The 17,398-nt window shown below is 38.8% G+C and overlaps 1 protein-coding gene across 2 annotated transcripts in view; it reads right to left on the minus strand.

Moving 5' to 3' along the window:
- Positions 1-17,398, minus strand: part of grid1b (glutamate receptor, ionotropic, delta 1b) — a 462,710-nt gene that overhangs the window by 86,182 nt on the left and 359,130 nt on the right. For both annotated transcript variants that reach the window (XM_084135167.1, XM_084135166.1), the window contains exon 5: positions 2,620-2,673. In XM_084135167.1, coding sequence (XP_083991293.1) covers positions 2,620-2,673 — 54 coding nt within the window. The remainder of the gene's footprint in view (positions 1-2,619; positions 2,674-17,398) is intronic.

The raw sequence follows: 17,398 nt of genomic DNA on the forward strand, positions 1-17,398 counted from the left end.
TACCTCGGTTGTAACGAGTGGTTATTTCAGTCAAAGTTGCTCTTCTATCAGCTTGAATCAGTCGGCCCATTCTCCTCTGACCTCTAGCATCAACAAGACATAATTGCATTAATGAGAAATTGAACAGGTGTTCCTAATAATCCTTTAGGTGAGTGTATATATATATATATATATATATATATATATATATATATATATATATATATATGACAGCCATTATTTTTTCCCCAGAAAAAAGAAAATGTAAACGGGACACATTCTAATATACAGAAAAAAATATACAATTTTAATAAAAAAATAAAAAAGTGCTTCAAAACCCCCTTTCATCTTTGACCTAGCAACAGTTCGAAGATAATTTATTAGTTTAGTGTCATCTAATGTTTTAGACTCATGGCTTGTACGATGATATGCAATGGGGGAAAAGCACAATATTAGCTGGTGTTTTCTTATTCAATTTCAATCACACCTATGCATTTTATAGTCAGCAAAATATGTAACAGCAGCATGTGGTGCTGCACAGCATGTTTAACAGGAAGGCATCATCCTTCAAAATTAACTAAAACAAAATCTGAGGCTCCACAACTCGCAAATTGAGTTACCCAATGAGATTTCAATCACATGTGATCGATTAAATACCATCTGCCCTTGAGTAATCAAAGATGATTGGCAAATGTTTTTGTGATGGTTATGATGGCTTCAATACATGGAAACTGTTCTCCCTAGGATGTGTGATCTTCTGTATTTGAAGCCTCTGTTTATGTTATTACAGACACAGCCTTTTAAACTGGCCTTTTCTCAGAGGATTGAATAAAGCTGCATCATTTAATCATCGTTTTTATGCTGATTTGATCCACAACCATTTCCACTTCCTACTTGTAAATGCTAGTCCCTTTCTACACTGTTTTATTAGTTTGCCAGTATATTCAGGCATCCATTATTCATGATACTTCTTTAATGAATATATAATGACTATACAATCAACTATACAACATAATAAACACCTCAATTTACTACAGATTCATGCAAACTTGATAGCAAAATGACTGAGCTGATTTATAATGTAGTCTATTGAGGATTACTGCTTTTTAATATTCACACTACTGTAAATGCACATCTGTTGTAACGGTAAGAAAAGCATTGAACCCCATTGTAATCTAAGAGAAGTCTGAAAGATTTATCACCATGTCTGTTTCATCACCCAGCATCATGTTACTGTGGATTATGATGCTCACACCCTGTCTCCCACATCCACCTGCTCCTCCTTCCCTTTGGCTCCACCTCAGTCTTTAGTCGCAATGGCTCCACCTCTGCCTTAGTCCTCCTGCATCCTGGCTTCACCTTGGCCATTCGCCCCTGCGGCTCCATCTTGATCTCCAAGACCGTCGGCTCTGCCTGTGTCTCCACCTTCACCAGCTCCACCTCTGTCTGTCATCCCCCTAGTTCCGCCTGGCCTATACATCAAGGCTCCACCATGACTCCTCCCCCCATCGGCTCGGCTATTGGCCTTCAGCCTGCCAGCTCTGTTTGGGGTCACTCCCTGGCTCCTCCCACTGTTGTCTTTTCTCTGTCTCTTCACTTTGTTGTTTTAAAGCATGTGTAATATCACATTTGGTCTGTGTTTTGCGTTAATTGGACTTAGCTTTTGATTAGCCCTATGTGTCTCATTTGTGTCTTGTTAATTACCTCGTTTAGTCCATTGTGTTTCTCTCTGTATAGCATTCATGTTCAGCTGTTTTTGTTAGATATCATCAATGTATAGGTGTTCTTCTGTTTCCTGTGTTTTTGTTTCCTAAAAACCTGAAGAAGTGTTGCATGTCTGAGTTTGTCTTAATTAAAGAAAACTGCTTGCAATTAGATTCAGCCTTTTTTTCCCATTTATATTGCCACCCTGTGCTGACAGGAAGGGAGTGAAATTTGCATGTGATTGTGTTTCCTTTTTTCCCGCATTCGCATACGTATGATTAGAAGTTAATGGAATGAAAAGTGTAGTGTGACCATCCCTTTACAGTTATTGTACTAATTGTGATTTTGAATAATATATATATATATATATATATATATATATATATATATATATATATATATATATATATATATATATATTATAGGCTACCTATACCCAAAATATGGACATTAAACAAATGCAATGATGAGAAAAAACTGTACATGCACTGATGTTGTTACTGATGTCTTATGTTTTATTTTTTTTTTTTCTTCAGTGCAATGCATTACTGTCTATGTGGAAAGAAAGCCATAAATAAAACTTTATTGATGTTTGTGTACATTTTCCATTGATAATGGCTGCAGTTATTCATCAAATGATAGAGAATAATATTACAACCAGACATATAGTATCCTGATGCACTGTATAGTCAAGTGCACTATTTGCTTTTTAAATAGCCAATTTATTGCCTTAGATCAGAGTGGGGGAGCAATGTTGTTCAGTTCTATATGCCAAATAATAGTCAGCTGTTCCACCTTGCACCTCAGTCGTTTCCTGCCAGTATTGAGAATCAAACCCGCAACCTTCAGGTTACCAGTCTGACTTTCTCATCATTAGGCCACGACTGCCTAAGAAAACACCTGAACATGAAAGAGATAAAATAAATCTTCCCTTACCTCATTCACAAACACCCAGTGACTGTCTTTTGAGGCCAGGTTAGTCTCCACAGCCTATAGAGAAACAAATAGAGAATAAATCAATGTGAGCAGTTTGTGGCAGATGTAATTGAGCATGAGATGGTTTGAAACTACATTAGGTTGGAGCCCTAACCCAACCCAATCTGCTGGATTGATTGTATTTAAAAATATGTATTTAAAATGTGATGTACCATCATAATTAAGAATGTAAATAAATTATTTAGGGAATAATTGATGATGGGCAGCTGAATTGAAGTGAAATAATGCACACCAGAGGTGGTTATGTGAGGTGGTTTCATCTCGGTTGTGCATTACTTTTTGATTAGTTCAACAGCCTGGAGTCAATTATTTGGCTACACTTTATTTGAATGTGTCCTTGTTACAGTTCAATTCAATTTCACTTTATTGTTGGAATCTCTTTCAAAAAATGTCTTACATCACATAACCTTTACTGTCTCACATCAATTCACATCAATACACATCCACATCAAAATAATAAAACACAATACAATAAGCACCACTTGATACAAAACCAACATATAAGCAACCTGATCTCATTAAAAGCATCTTTATAGCACGCATTGTATTCATCGTGCAATTTATACGCAAAAATGAGTTTTTACGTGCATATGATACACACTGTAAACCCCTAGGGTAAGATTAGTGGTGTGGGGTACGTGCATATTATACGTTTGGGTAGGATTAGTGGTGTGGTCTGAGGCAACTGATTATACTATATCACACAAGCTAGTACACAGTGTCAAACAATCTAATTTTTAGAAACACTCGTATAATGTATCATCTTAATACACTGTAATCCACAGTAATGCACATTATGTCTCAGTCAAAATGTAAGGTCTTGTTTTAACACTAGAGAAACATGCACCTTTTGGCCACCACAATTTTCTGCCTTACTAACTCCATGTCCTTGCATTTCTGTTCATTACACGCTGACATAATGAGCCTGACCTTCTGCTCAAATGTCAAGCAAATATTAAAAATGCATTTGACAGTAGAATCTGGAGGAGGACTTTCATGTTTTAGTCTAATTTAAAAAATAAAAAAATAAAAAAAACCTTTTAGAATATTAATCTATTTTAAAACAAGCCCTCTGGTCCTCGGTGAGTCACAATGTGACAATATACAAGACATACATCTTGTGCAGACATTTGGAAATATTAATTGACCTTTGCCTATTTGAAAAACAGAACATCACATTTAGTTTTAACTCTTTTAATTTCATTTTCTTTACCAATGTATAATGAGAATATGTTGGAAAAAATTATATACAGTATATGGTATATATGTCACCATCATGTTCAGCTGTTTTGGTTTTTCTCGTCACATGTGTTCCTTTGTTCTAGCTTCCCGCCACTCATCAGTCACCATGGACACTAACACTCATCATCACAGATGTTTATCTTTTAGTTAATCATCTCTATGTATTTAAGGCCTAGTCCACACGGACACGGGTATTTTTATAACCGGAGTTTTTCCTCCTGCGTTTTAAAAAAAATCCCGTCCACACATGCTCGGTTTAAAAGAAATCTCCGCCTACATGAAACCACAAAAAACACGCTATCACGCGCTGTCAAGAGCATGCCACACCAGCAGGCGGCGATCGTAAAGCCACGTTAGCCAATCAGAAGCCTGAATCAGAAGCAAAAACCCCGGTTTTACTGTCTACACGACAACACTGCAACCGGCGTTTCTGAAAATCCTCACCCTGGCAGGGGTTTTCAAAAATGTTCGGTTTCAGTGACCTGATACTGCGTTTCCGTGTGGACGAAAGGCCGAACCGCGTTAAAAAAGTCACAGTTATAAAAATACCCGTGTCCGTGTGGACAAGGCCTAAGTTCCTGCTTGTGTTTGTCACGTGTAGTTGCAGGAAGGCAGACAAAGATGAGGATATATTTCCAACACAAAGGTTTAACGGTAATAATATAAATGATAGCAGAACAGGCAGCAACTGTTTACATGGACATTAAGGACATTAAATTTGGTTTAATGGAAGATATACCTTGTTAAGTCACATACCCCTCAATGGACTCAATACATTGATTTAAGTTTGATGTTGAGTGACTATGCTTTCACTGTGGGAATTGCAGATGAGGAAATATTTGTAATGTAAGGAGCATTACATCAAACAGCGACTGACAAAGTTTCAAGGAAAACACTAGTGCTTATATACACACCAGGGTAAACAAGCTTAACAAGATAACAAGGGGGAGTGGCTAATAGGAAACACCTGGGGAAAACTAATCAAAAAGCAAGACTAAAAACGGACTACAAATTTAGCACAGGAACCACTTCAACATAAAAGCCCAAGGACAGACACAGAGCACAAAAAGAGCAGAACAAAAAAACAAAAGTCCATGAGGGTGATGAAGCAGAAGCAGAAGCGAAACAGGGGGAGGGATGGTGGGCCAAGTCCGTGGAGAGGAGCCAGGGCTGTATCCACACACTAGACCGAAAGGAAGATCTTGATATTGGTACGCTTCACCCCCGAAAGTGAACCTCAGAAACTTCCTGTGTGGTGAGAGGATAGATAAGTGGAAGTGTACGTCCTTGAGATCTATTGTGACAAATCAGTCCTCAGACTTGATTTGTGACACATTTTGCTTTAGAGTAAGCATCTTGAATTTGAGCTTGCCTAGCAATTTAGTTGGCACAGATCTAGACTCAGATGCAACCCTCCATTCTTTTTCAGAAAAATAAAGTACCGGCTGTAAAACCCAGACTCCCTGCTGGGAGAAGGAACCCGTTCTATAGCCTCCTTTCGCAGAGAGGAGCCTTTACTTCTTGTTCCATAACCAGAGCCTGCTCTGGGCCCACCACTGTGGGTAGGACCCCGCTGAACCAGGGTGGGTGAGACCTGAACTGAAAAGTGTAGCCCTTTTCGACTGTCTGCAGGACTCAACATGATATATTTGGCAGACGTACCCACTCTGCCAAAAAATCTACTAAGGTAACCAGTCTCTCGAGGCTTCGGGCAGATGATCGGATAAGGAAACCGCTGGGAACCGCTGCGCTCCGAGACACACGAGAAGGTTGGGTTAGCAGAATGGCCCCCTGAGGGCACCTAAGGGAGACAGCACCGTATAATGAGGTGGAAACCATCTTCCCCCAGAGGGGACTACCCTAAGAAGCCTGACACTAATGCCTGACGCAGCTCTTGAATGACGTCAGAGCTGACATCATCGCTATCACCCAGGTCTCTAATGGTATGCAGGTCAGCTTGGTATGCCTGCAAGATGGACATAGGTGGGAATGTTGGGCCTTGGAGGGACGATGCTGACTCAGGGGAGAGATGGTCCGCAAGAGTCTCTTCAGCTCTGGGCATCGCTCCATAACTGTGTTGTTTAAGCACATGGATATGAGAATACCTTGACGTTTGTGGGCTAAACACACAGTAAGAAACCGGCCTCTTCCACAACCTCGACACCTCAGTGTGGAGGTCAGGAAAGAACGGCAAGCCAAGGTGGTTGTTTACGTGACGGCAAAAAGCGTTTGTCTAGTTTGCTTTTATGACGAAGCTCCTGTTTCTCGGCCGGCCAGTCAATGTTTAGTTTAGCTATGACATGAGTAATAACCTCCACTAGCTCCTCACATGCAGGAGACTGAAATGACGATTCTTTAGTATCTCCTGTCTCGATACTAACAACATCCAGCATCGCAGAACCAGATGATTGTAGTGCCGGTGCTTCACTCGGGGTGGAAGTAACCGCAAAGCATGCTTCCTGACCCTGAGACGAAACACTGGATTTGGCAGGTGAAGGCAGAAAAAGGGTGAGGCCCATCTCTTATCCCTCTGTCAGATCCATTTGCAAACCCACCAACTTGAGCAGCTGCTCTGCCTCTGCAAAAGCGGGACCCGAGCCGTGAGGAATGTGAGCCAAAGCGCCCTCTTTGAAGAGCGCCTGGCAGGAGTGCAGCGTTCTGAGCGGTAGTCACTCACAATGCTAGCATTCAGCCCCCTCGCGGGCTGACTGATCGCGCTACACTCCCAAACAAACAACACACATAACATGTGTATCCCCACCCGTAGTGAAATGAGGGCAGGGATGAACACAGTTTCTGAAATGTTGTTCGCTCGCCATTATAATAATTATTATTTTTTTCTTAAAAGGTGAAAACTCTTGCCTAACAATATACTGAGACAGACAAAAACACCAAGGACATACAGCTAACACTGTTTGGTTTGGGTGTGATTTATAGTTCCTGGTCTGTGACGTCACCCGCCTATGACGTTCCGTCACACCACAGCATCTCAATCCCTTGAAAGGGAAACATCTGCTCTAGTGAGCTGCGCTGCCATTTGAACTTTGAGCTGAGAGGTCAAATGGTCCATGTGGCATGGTTCAAATGAGTGTATTATTATTACAAAAATTACAAATATTAATGACAATTTCGTAATCTTTGTGTGGCAGGATTAGTTAAGTGAGTGACAGTCCTGGCGTCCTATCAGGAAAGAGTATGGGCTATTTAATGCTGGTTGGCTGTACTCTGAGATGCGTCACGTCTTGTCCTCCCCCTCCTGCGTCATCCACTAGCGCCTCAGGTATGTGCTGGTAGCGAGTGGTTTAAATCGTGTGTTTAGAACGCTACTGATATGTGTTATCTCTTCAAATTGTAGCGTTTCATTTAAGCACTTTTTCCGACGGTGCATTTCATCAGCTCAGAATAGGTGTCTGCCCACCCTTCAGGTATGTAAACTGTCCCTGTATTGAGTGGTGGTTATGATGGCGTGCAGTATACTGAGTCGCTATATCACTGTTAATGCGTTGCTTCCTGTACCCCAGTTAATCGGTGGTTGTGATGATCGCGGTAAACAGTAGCCTGTGGGGATTATATGTGGGGTGATGTCGTCTTTTGGTAAGTGTCATGTAAGATGTCTGGAAGATTGTAGTGGAAAGAGAGGCACTAACATCTCGCTGCTTCTCTTTAAGGCGTTCGTGAGGCGCGGGTCCTCCCTTTCGTCCTCAGGACCATTTTGCTGGTTCCCTGCACAATCTCCCTCTCGTTCTTCCGTGTTCCTATGAACTTGAGTCCACCCGGATAACCACGGTGCTTGCGCTGCCCTCCGTGTCGCGCTGATCGCGCCGGCGGGAATTCATAAGGGCACAGGATTTGTATCGTCTACTTCCTTTCCCTTTTTAGTGTGATAGAAAAGTTATGATCCATAATAATTGACTGTTATTTGTACGAGAACCAGTGTGTGTGCGCGCGCGAGTGTGTGTACAGGTATGTGCTGCACCAGCTCTATCTGCTGTTATTCTTTTCCGTTTCTTTAGTTCAGCTGTGTGTATTTTGTTTAGATTTTGTTTCTGTTATTTACTTGTGTGTCGTTGCTGACCTTGATTACTATATTTTCTTTTGGCTATTTATTTTTGGGTTTGACCAAACTCAGCTGTTTATCTTGTTTTCTCCCAGGAACTGAGGTGGCCAGGCGGGAGGACCTTCGAGTGCATTGTGGTGGTGGTAGTGTTGCAGTGGGTGACACTTTTGGAGTGCTTGCGTGTATGATCCAAGTGCACGGTGACGTGTGTGTGTGTGTGTGAGTAGAATTACGCTTTTGGAAAAGCCATTAAGTGGTCCCTCCGCCGGTAGACTCAGCCTGGTTGTTTTGTTTTACTTTTTGTTTGACTGAAACTCCTCCTACCCTCGTGGGTAGAGGACTATGTTGGTGTGTGCCATTCATATTGCCCCCCTGTGAGCACCTGTTTTTGTGCTTTGACATTTGTGCAATGAGCGCTGAGCGCCCTTGTTTTAAGAAAAGATACTGTTTTTAACTATTTTTGTATGTCAATAAAATACCTTTTTGTAATTTAGTTGTACTCTTGTCTCTAACCTCCCTGACACACACGAACATGTGGGACCTAATGCTAATTGCTGGGTTATTTAGATATTCCCTGATTTATTCAGGGTGGTGTAGTTGACAATTATCACCATAAGCAAAGTAACTTATTGAAATCCTATACCGCGTCATGCCACATTTGGATGATAACTCGAGGTTAGTTTCACTTTCGCTTTTACTTTCGTCACTGCTTCCACCATTTTTTTTCCTCGTGTTGAATTTTCTTTGCAGTAGGAAATGTACTTTGACGTGAAAGCTAAAAGCTGCAGGCCGACTGTTGTCGCGTTTATTTCTGCTGTGCGATTGGCTGTTAGATTAATCCATATTGAGTAGAAAATATCCAGAGCTTATCATCGTTATCTACATTAATTTTATTGCAATTCGATATGATATCGTTTATCGGCCCAGCCCTACTGGGGCAATATTATGTCTAGCTGTCGCAGGCATCTTTATTTTTTGTTCATGATAAAAAGATGTTATGCAAAAAACATTTTCATTCCCATATACTTCAGCATGTCTAAGTTTTTTTTATTTTAACTTCTATTAATTCAGAAACTTCAAAAATCTCAAATTGTCTTAGTTCAAATTATACCACAACTATGCACTTGAGCCATTTCTCAATATCTGTTCTTTTCTATATTTGTGTTCTTGTGGATTTGTGAAATGTCATCAGTCGCTGCCCAAGTACTGTTACAATTCGAAGTTCACATCTAGCCAAGTAAAGTTCAAATCCCTGGATGTGTTCTTGATCGCCCCTTTTATCGAGGATGCAATGAGAGGTGACTTGTGCGGATTTGAGACAGCCAGGTATCCCAGAATGCATCTCGCACCAATTAAGGTTAGTGTTTAATATTTTGTTTTGTTATAAAGATACATGCATTGAAGATAATCAATGTACGTGTTGCCTGAACCACATTTGTGTAGCTATTAACATGTTTAAGATTTTTTTAATTGAAAACGAAGAGGCAGAGATGTTTTTATAACATTCTTCATTTTATTGTTGCCTAAAATATACAGAGATAACTGGAGTAGACAGAGCGAGCTCAGTTACGCTATCATCAAGTAAGCTGCTGTACTCATCTCACTGCGACCACACCTAGAATGGAAGCAAAAAAAGGGGTTTCTACTCAAGGAGCAAGCAGACTCTAGTACACCCTGGGTTCGTAAGCCACATAAAAACATCAGCTATTAAAAGCTGGAAGAAGGGTGAGGATCCTCTGTGCTCCTGCCTTTCATACCTGCTAGGGTGTATGGCAGTGACATTAATCACACTAGCAAATTCAGTTCTCTTTCACTGAACAGGATTCACAAGTGACATAATAATCTCTTTTTATTATCTCCTTGTCAACCACAAAACATATCAACCCTTGGTTTTTAAATCCCACACCTCAAATACATATATTTCCCTTCTCCAGAAAGTCAGTATGTGTGTGTATGTACATACATACATACATACATACATACATACAATATATAATATATTCAGTTCTGATGCAAAAACCTCTAAATCTGTCTGACATGTTTTCTTTTAAATGAGCACTTTTTACCAGCCTTTACCAGGTTTAGGTTCAGTAGATTTCACTTTAATGGCAATGGAAAGGTTATTAGTCAGTTATTAAAATGCCTTATTTTCAAAAATGTCACTTTAGTCAATTCATTGGTATTCAAGGCGAGACACTACAGGTGAATAGGGTAAAAAAAAATTAACTAGCAGATATCACCATGAAACTTTCCCAGTTGATTACCTACATTAAGATAAGAAAAAAAAATATTACAAGTTTTCTGTAATTTAATGTTTAAATATGCAAATTAGGCAATATCTAATTAAATATGCGCTAATTTGTATATATTTTAAAAAACTAAATCTGAGTATTGGATAAAGCCAGATTAAAAATTATTTTTTCATTGTGTTCACATATTAGATGGGGAAAAAATTACAGAGGGATTTATGGATATCTACTTTTGTTATCCTGTAAATCAGAATATACTGTCAATAGCCTTAAAAAAATGATTTTCGCCATGTTTTTTTGTAATAAAATGTTATATAAATCAGGCTAGGAATAATATATTTACAAATCCCTCTGTAAATGTCTTCATAATATAACTAGGTACAAGACTGGAAAGTTTGGTGTATATAGGTGCTACTGAAGTGGAGATTTCGTACTTGGAGTATGAGAGAAAGGTCATTTTGAGAAAACGGGCTTTAAAGATTTATCATCAGCCAATGAGATTGCGCATTCAGCCCTTTTACAAGCTCCATGGCCCAGGTCCGCCCACGCTCCACGGCCCAGGCCCGTCATTGCCATATCCTTGTCCCATTCCCCTGCACGGGCCTGGCCCTCCATCCTTCCCCCAAGACCTCCTCCGCTCCACCACCCTCCTGAACTATTGTTTTTTGGTTTTGTTGGGTATCGGGAGCCACCCATAGAGGCGGGGGCTATGTCACGTTTTGGGTTTTGTTTCTGTGTCTTGTCATGTGATTCCCTGTTTGTCATGTGATCCTGCCATGTCTTGTCATTGGTTAATCGTCTGATCATTGTTCACAGGTGTTCCTTGTCTTGTAATTAGTCTGTGTATTTAAAGGTATAGTGGAGGATTTCCCCGAATTTTAGAAAAGAACCGCCCTCTCCACTTTTTGAAAAAATGCACATGCGCAACACTCTACCTGCTCCTGAGAGGGAACGCCTATTAAATGTGTGCACGAGAGAGCATGCCCGAGCCTAGTTCTCCTTGTGCACGCTCTGTTTACAAGTTGCAAGATCGCTAATCATAGCTTACATTAACTTTTACTAGCAGTGATTTTAAATGGATTTCTCCAAATAGCATGCCAAACTTTACCTGTCGAATAGAAACTTCGCGACTGAGGCATCAGTGGGAAGCCCAACCTGTGCTTTTAGCGCACGCCAGCGTGTGAAATATTCTCCCAAAAACACTCTGGTCTTGTTTCTTTCTTCAGAGGCCTTTCTCTTCTTGTCCTACAATTCGTAGACACTTTTTCTCTTGCGACCCTCAGACATTTTGAAAAAACCCGGTGAGAACGGCGAGCTTCAATGAATGGCTGAAACCGTAGCTCACCACACATATACACCTGAAAGTGCGCATGTGCAGAAAGGACGAGCACGTACGACGGCCTTACGTAAACATATCACCAGAATGATTGACAATTAGGAGGACCAATAGTCTTGATCCACCCGGAAAAAGAAAATCCTCCACTATACCTTTAAGCCCTCATGTTTGCCCTGTGTGTTGGTCGAGTATTGTGTTTCCTGTTGATGTTCTTGTTTTGAGTTTCCAGTTTCATGCCTTTGTTTTATGTTTGATCACGTTTTGTTAATAAATTGCATTTGGGTTCTCACTTCAACTTGCCTCCAGTGGACTAAATCGTTATACTAAGCGAGTTTGTTATTGTACTGTTTTGTTGTTGTGTTTTTCATTAAGGATAATAATGAAACCACCATTCAAAAAATTGCCACCCCCGAATTGCCACTAATTCAAAAAGTTTAGCAAAAGTAAAATGCGCACGGCCACTCAGGCATTCATAAAAAATGTAAGAGCGAGGTGGAAAAGAGGGAAACACTCTTCCTCACTGGTCACTATTGCTGTGGCTTACACTGACTGTCCTAACAACCATTTGTCCGAATACAGGGTTACATAGGTCAAAAAAAACAAAAACTAATTCATTTTTAATTTTAATTTTACTTTTTTTGTGGCAGGGTCAGTGAAAATTTTAACAAGGCATGCAAAAACTGAACCACTGACCCAATTGGGCCAGTTGATACGAAAAAATCGTATCATTGAGCCCTGCAATGGTGTGTAAACTGTCAAATGATGTAAACTGACATAGATTGCAAGCTAGCTCAAAGATTATCAGCTGACAGCTAATGTCAGCTCTGTGTGCTTAACCATGGTATATTTACAGTATATTCATAAACAGCAAACTGAAGAATTGGAACAAACCCACACTCATTGAAAATGTCTAATATTATTCACTTCTGAATACTGAATCCCACATTTATTTGGCATTGTTGGAAACCGCTGATTTGGAGTTAGGGCAGCCCATTACGTAGAATTTATTAAACTGCACCACATTTGTCAGTTAAGGTGTTAATTCACCCAAAAATTAAAACTACCTCATGATTTACTAACCCTCAAGCCATCCTAAGTGTATATGACTTTCTTCTTTCAGACACATACAATAGGAGTTATATTAAAAATGTCCTTGCTCTTCCAAGTTTTATAATGGCAGTAAAAGGGGGATCGAAATTTTGAAGCCCAAAAAAGTGCAAAAGAGCAACTCAAAACAACAGTCACGAATTAGAAATGACCAAATAGATGCCCTGAATGTCTGGCTCTGACACTTCTTACTTATTATTTTGTTTTCTTTCCATACAAGAGCAACTGAATGCATTCAAACTACTTAAAATAATAATAATAATAATAATAATAATAATAAAAAAAAAAAATATATATATATATATATATATATATTTATATATAGCTTTTGCTCATTTTGCGACACTTTCAAATTGAAATATTCAGTGAGGGCCACTAAAAGTTTGCTCAGTCTTATCCAAAAGAGATGAACAAGAATCTGGAAATGTTTTGTTTGCTGTTGTATGTATTGGATCAGTTCAGAAATGGCATGTTCAGTGAGTGGCACTAAAAGGTTAATGACTATCCCTAACCCTAACCTAACCCTAATCACTTTTGAAAACAACATTCCACCTATCTTAAAGGACAACTCCGGTGAAAAATGAACCTAGGGGTAATTAACACATGGTTACCGAGTCGATCTTTCCCTGGGATGCGTTTTCATGAAAATCAAATGTAAAGAGTTTTATCTCTAAAAACAGTTTGGCTCATAACACTAGTATATGGGGCACAGAGTAAGTAAAAGTAAATCGCTAGTTAATACCACTAACAAGGCTCAAAATAGTCTCACACTAACACGGTAGCATAATGAGGGTCCCTACATGCAAACCGAAGCATTGAGAACTTTGTAAGTGTACAGACAGTTTAATAAGAATATACTTTATAAAGACAGTACATTACGCGTTTACAGACAGGATCCATCTTGGAAAACAGTCTCAACTAATCGAGTCACGAACGCCGTGCTAAGTGAGCTTGTTGATAGGAATTACGTTTGTGAAATCTAACGTAGCACGGCGTTCGTGACTCGATTAGATGAGACTGTTTTCCAAGAAGGATCCTGTCTGTAAACGCGTAATGTACTGTCTTTATAAACTATCTTCTTATTAAACTGTCTGTACACTAACAAAGTTCTCAATGCTTCGGTTTGTATGTAAGGACCCTCATTATGCTACCGTGTTAGTGTGAGGCTATTTTGAGCCTTGTTAGTGGTATTAACTAGCGATTTACTTTTACTTACTCTGTGCCCCATATACTAGTGTTATGAGCTAATCTGTTTTTAAAGATAAAACTCTTTACATTCGATTTTCATGAAAACGCATCCCAAGGAACGATCGACTCAGTAACCATGTGTTAATTACCCCTAGGTTAATTTTTCACTGGAGTTGTCCTTTAAACTTAACCCCAAACCTAACCGATAGTGTTAAGTGATAGTGTTAGTGTTTTAAAAAAAAAGTGTTTGTCAACACACTCCATTAAGTTTGGGTTTAAGATTTGTCTTATTAAAAAGTTCTCAATGGAAGTTAATATTGCAAAAGCAAACTGGTGACCACTATTGCTTTTTAAGAAACTTCCACAGCAATACTAAATATGGCATTGTCACTCATCAGTATGGCACAAAAAAGAGAATGTGTCTTGGATGGTAAGCTTTGTAGACATCCTTAAACATACTTTACATGCTGATTTTACACCCCCGCAGGCTAATTCAAACTCCCTCCAGATCAACAAAGGCTTCTTGAGATAAACAAGCTTTCTCAGACCACTTGGCCTTGTGTTCAGTTTCTGAAGGTCCTTTATTGTTCTAGCTGGATGAAGGTTTTTAGAGTTCTATTACTATTACATATTAGATGTGAATAATGTAAAGCCGGAGGAGGTTGTGAATTCCATAACCATCTTTGCAGCAACATGTGAAACACTCTTGAGATTTTATATTTCCATACAATTAAACATTGGAACGAAAAATTTATTTAAAAAGTGTTCTTAGTATCTTTTAATATCTTTTGCTTCCACCGATCTGTTTAATACAATTCTTTTTTAGGATAGGAAAACAATAGCGAAAATGGTGTTAAAATTCCTCTGTCCTTTCGGTCGAGGAAAGTCGATTGAATTTCCATTTAGTGAGATTCTGTCACCCCACAAACATACTGCTCATTCTATCATTGGTGTTTGTCACCACAGAGTTGACGTTTGTATCCCTGTCCATCCCTAAGACACCTGCAGATGGAAGGGGCTATCAAAGGATTCAAGAATGACAACAATAGAATAATGTGCCAATAGCCTACTGTTTGTGTACTGGAGGGGGGAATCATACCCATACTTGGAAAAAAAAGTAGTACAGATAGAGCCCTCTACCTCTAGATGTCATTCACACACCATACTGTAGAGTCTACCACTGGATGACCTGTTTCAGACTCTTTTGCATTGTGGGAAAAATGGGGAAAAAAAACCTATGAAAATTGACAATGTGGGAATATGTTTAATAGTAATAGAACTCTAAAAACCTTTATCCAGCTAGAACATTGTCAGGAAATTGATTTGTTGTTTAGGGTGTCTGTCCAGCCAAACATAAATGCATATATACATACATAGGGCCCTTAATTACTTTATCAACTAATTACTATGATTTTGGAAATTGGTTATCTCAACGAATCTAAGGGTGAAAAAAATGATAAAGGAAACTTTTTTTTACTGAGGAAAAAAGGTCCCTGTGATTCAGTCAGGACCAAAGATAATTGACAATTAGCATATAGTTTGGGTTTTTCGTTGATGTGTTTTCCTGTAATAGTTTGTATTGTTAAAAAGATTTGGCGAATCGTTTATCGGAGGGATGTAAATCTCTCAGGTTTCATTAAAATATGTCAGTTTTTTTTCTCGAAGATGAACGAAAGTGCAAGGAAGTAAACGAAGGACAATGCTGTTTGGCTCCACAAACCAGTTTGTTAAATGCTAATTCATACTTATCCGACAAACACATACAAACTTCTGTTTAATATCACCAGCGCAGTGAACTTGGAATGTTTGTGGTTGTTGTGATCAGTGTAAATTATTCTTTGATTATAGCTTTTATGTATTGTTTATCTACATGCTTGTTTATCTACATCTTCATAGAACCCGGAAATCATCCCACTGTTTTTACAAGGAGGGACAGAACAGTGTAGAATAATGGTTAAATATGTGAAAAATAATGTGAATTTTTAAAAACGAAGCATGAACACGTTACAGTGCACCCCACAAACACAATCAAGCCTTCGAAAAAAGGTGTTCTGCCACCCCTTCAAAGGAAATGACATTCAACGAGTCTGACGTATATTCAAAGAGTCCAAGGGTAATTAGCTCCTGAGCAACACAGTGAAAGTGGCTGAAGGATAACTGAAATAGTGGTTTTAATAGGAATGCTGTGATAGGTGCCGTATTCCTACAGGTAGACATGGATCCGACAATTGTCAGCCGATGCTAGCTTGATCTGCTTGAAATAACATGTTGCTTGATTTTACAAATTTCAACAAAATATGGACCTGCTAGCCAGGGATGTCATATACCATTTATTTTTTTTATAATAAAAATATTATTATTTATTATAAAAATTAGCTTACCCACATGGATTCTGTGTTCCACATATTATGTAACTTATATACACTGATGAATGTTGCATTTGTAAGCATGTTTTGTGAATCAGCAGAGCCTGTTCTTTGTACTTGCGCCACACATTATGAATGACATTTTGGATGACCCCAATCAACTGCCTACAACAGGTTGGATCTGTAAGAATCATGTGAACTACATATTTTATACTCAAAATTAAATTAAAACTTAAAATAAATTAATATTTTAATACAAATTTGTAAAAGTGTTGATTTTGATTTTTGGAAGTTGCATTCCAAATTTACAGTAGTTGAATCAAAAGTCAACATACTGCAGTAAGCGTTTACATGGCTAATATTTTTCTGCCATATGGATATGGACAGTTTATTCCAAATTTATTTAGACTAGGCTGCAAGTATTAATCATAAAAATTAATTATAAGGGTCAATGTTGACCCTAATGAATTATAAGTTTGTAAGTTGGCATTCAAAAGTTACACACTTATAAGGTAACTTTCTACCTACAAAAAGTGTACATACAGTAAGGAAGACATTTGGAACACAAAGAGTACTTTTACAGAACAAGTGTGAACAAGTCTTTATAAATGCTAAAGTTCGTCTGATGCTTTGCCACATCTTCTGGAGTGGGTTTAAATGAGCAGAGTTCCCTGGAGTAATCACTTTCAGTTTATCTCCTTCTAGTAATTAACTTTTCTCTCTCTGCAATAACACACAGTTATCTTAAGGACTGTCATTCCATACAGGAATAAACTTATACAACTGAATGTAGAATTATATTGTGTGATATAATTGTGGCCTATCTTTCCAAAACAAGCTTATTTTCACTCCACCTATCAGAGATTTATTGTGTTGTCGCAATCTATTATTTTCCCCTTCCAACTCTTAATGCATGCACCACTTTTGATGGTGTTCAAAGAGGGCAAGGATAGGACAGACTCCCCCTGGAATCCTTTCAAGTTTTGATTTGAAAGTTACCAGCCCTGGCATTTTATAAACAACAAAACAGATCTCTCAGAAGGGGATGCCTAAAATGCAAAGAGAAGAGAAACACCACAGATAGAGGCAACAAGAGAGTGAGTTAACACTCAATGAACTGGCACTTACTGAACAGCCACAACTGATGCATTAAAACGGTTGCAAAAAAAAAAAA

Source organism: Abramis brama (assembly GCF_963993115.1).
Source record: "Abramis brama genome assembly, chromosome: 14".
In the NCBI taxonomy this organism is placed as follows: domain Eukaryota; kingdom Metazoa; phylum Chordata; class Actinopteri; order Cypriniformes; family Leuciscidae; genus Abramis; species Abramis brama.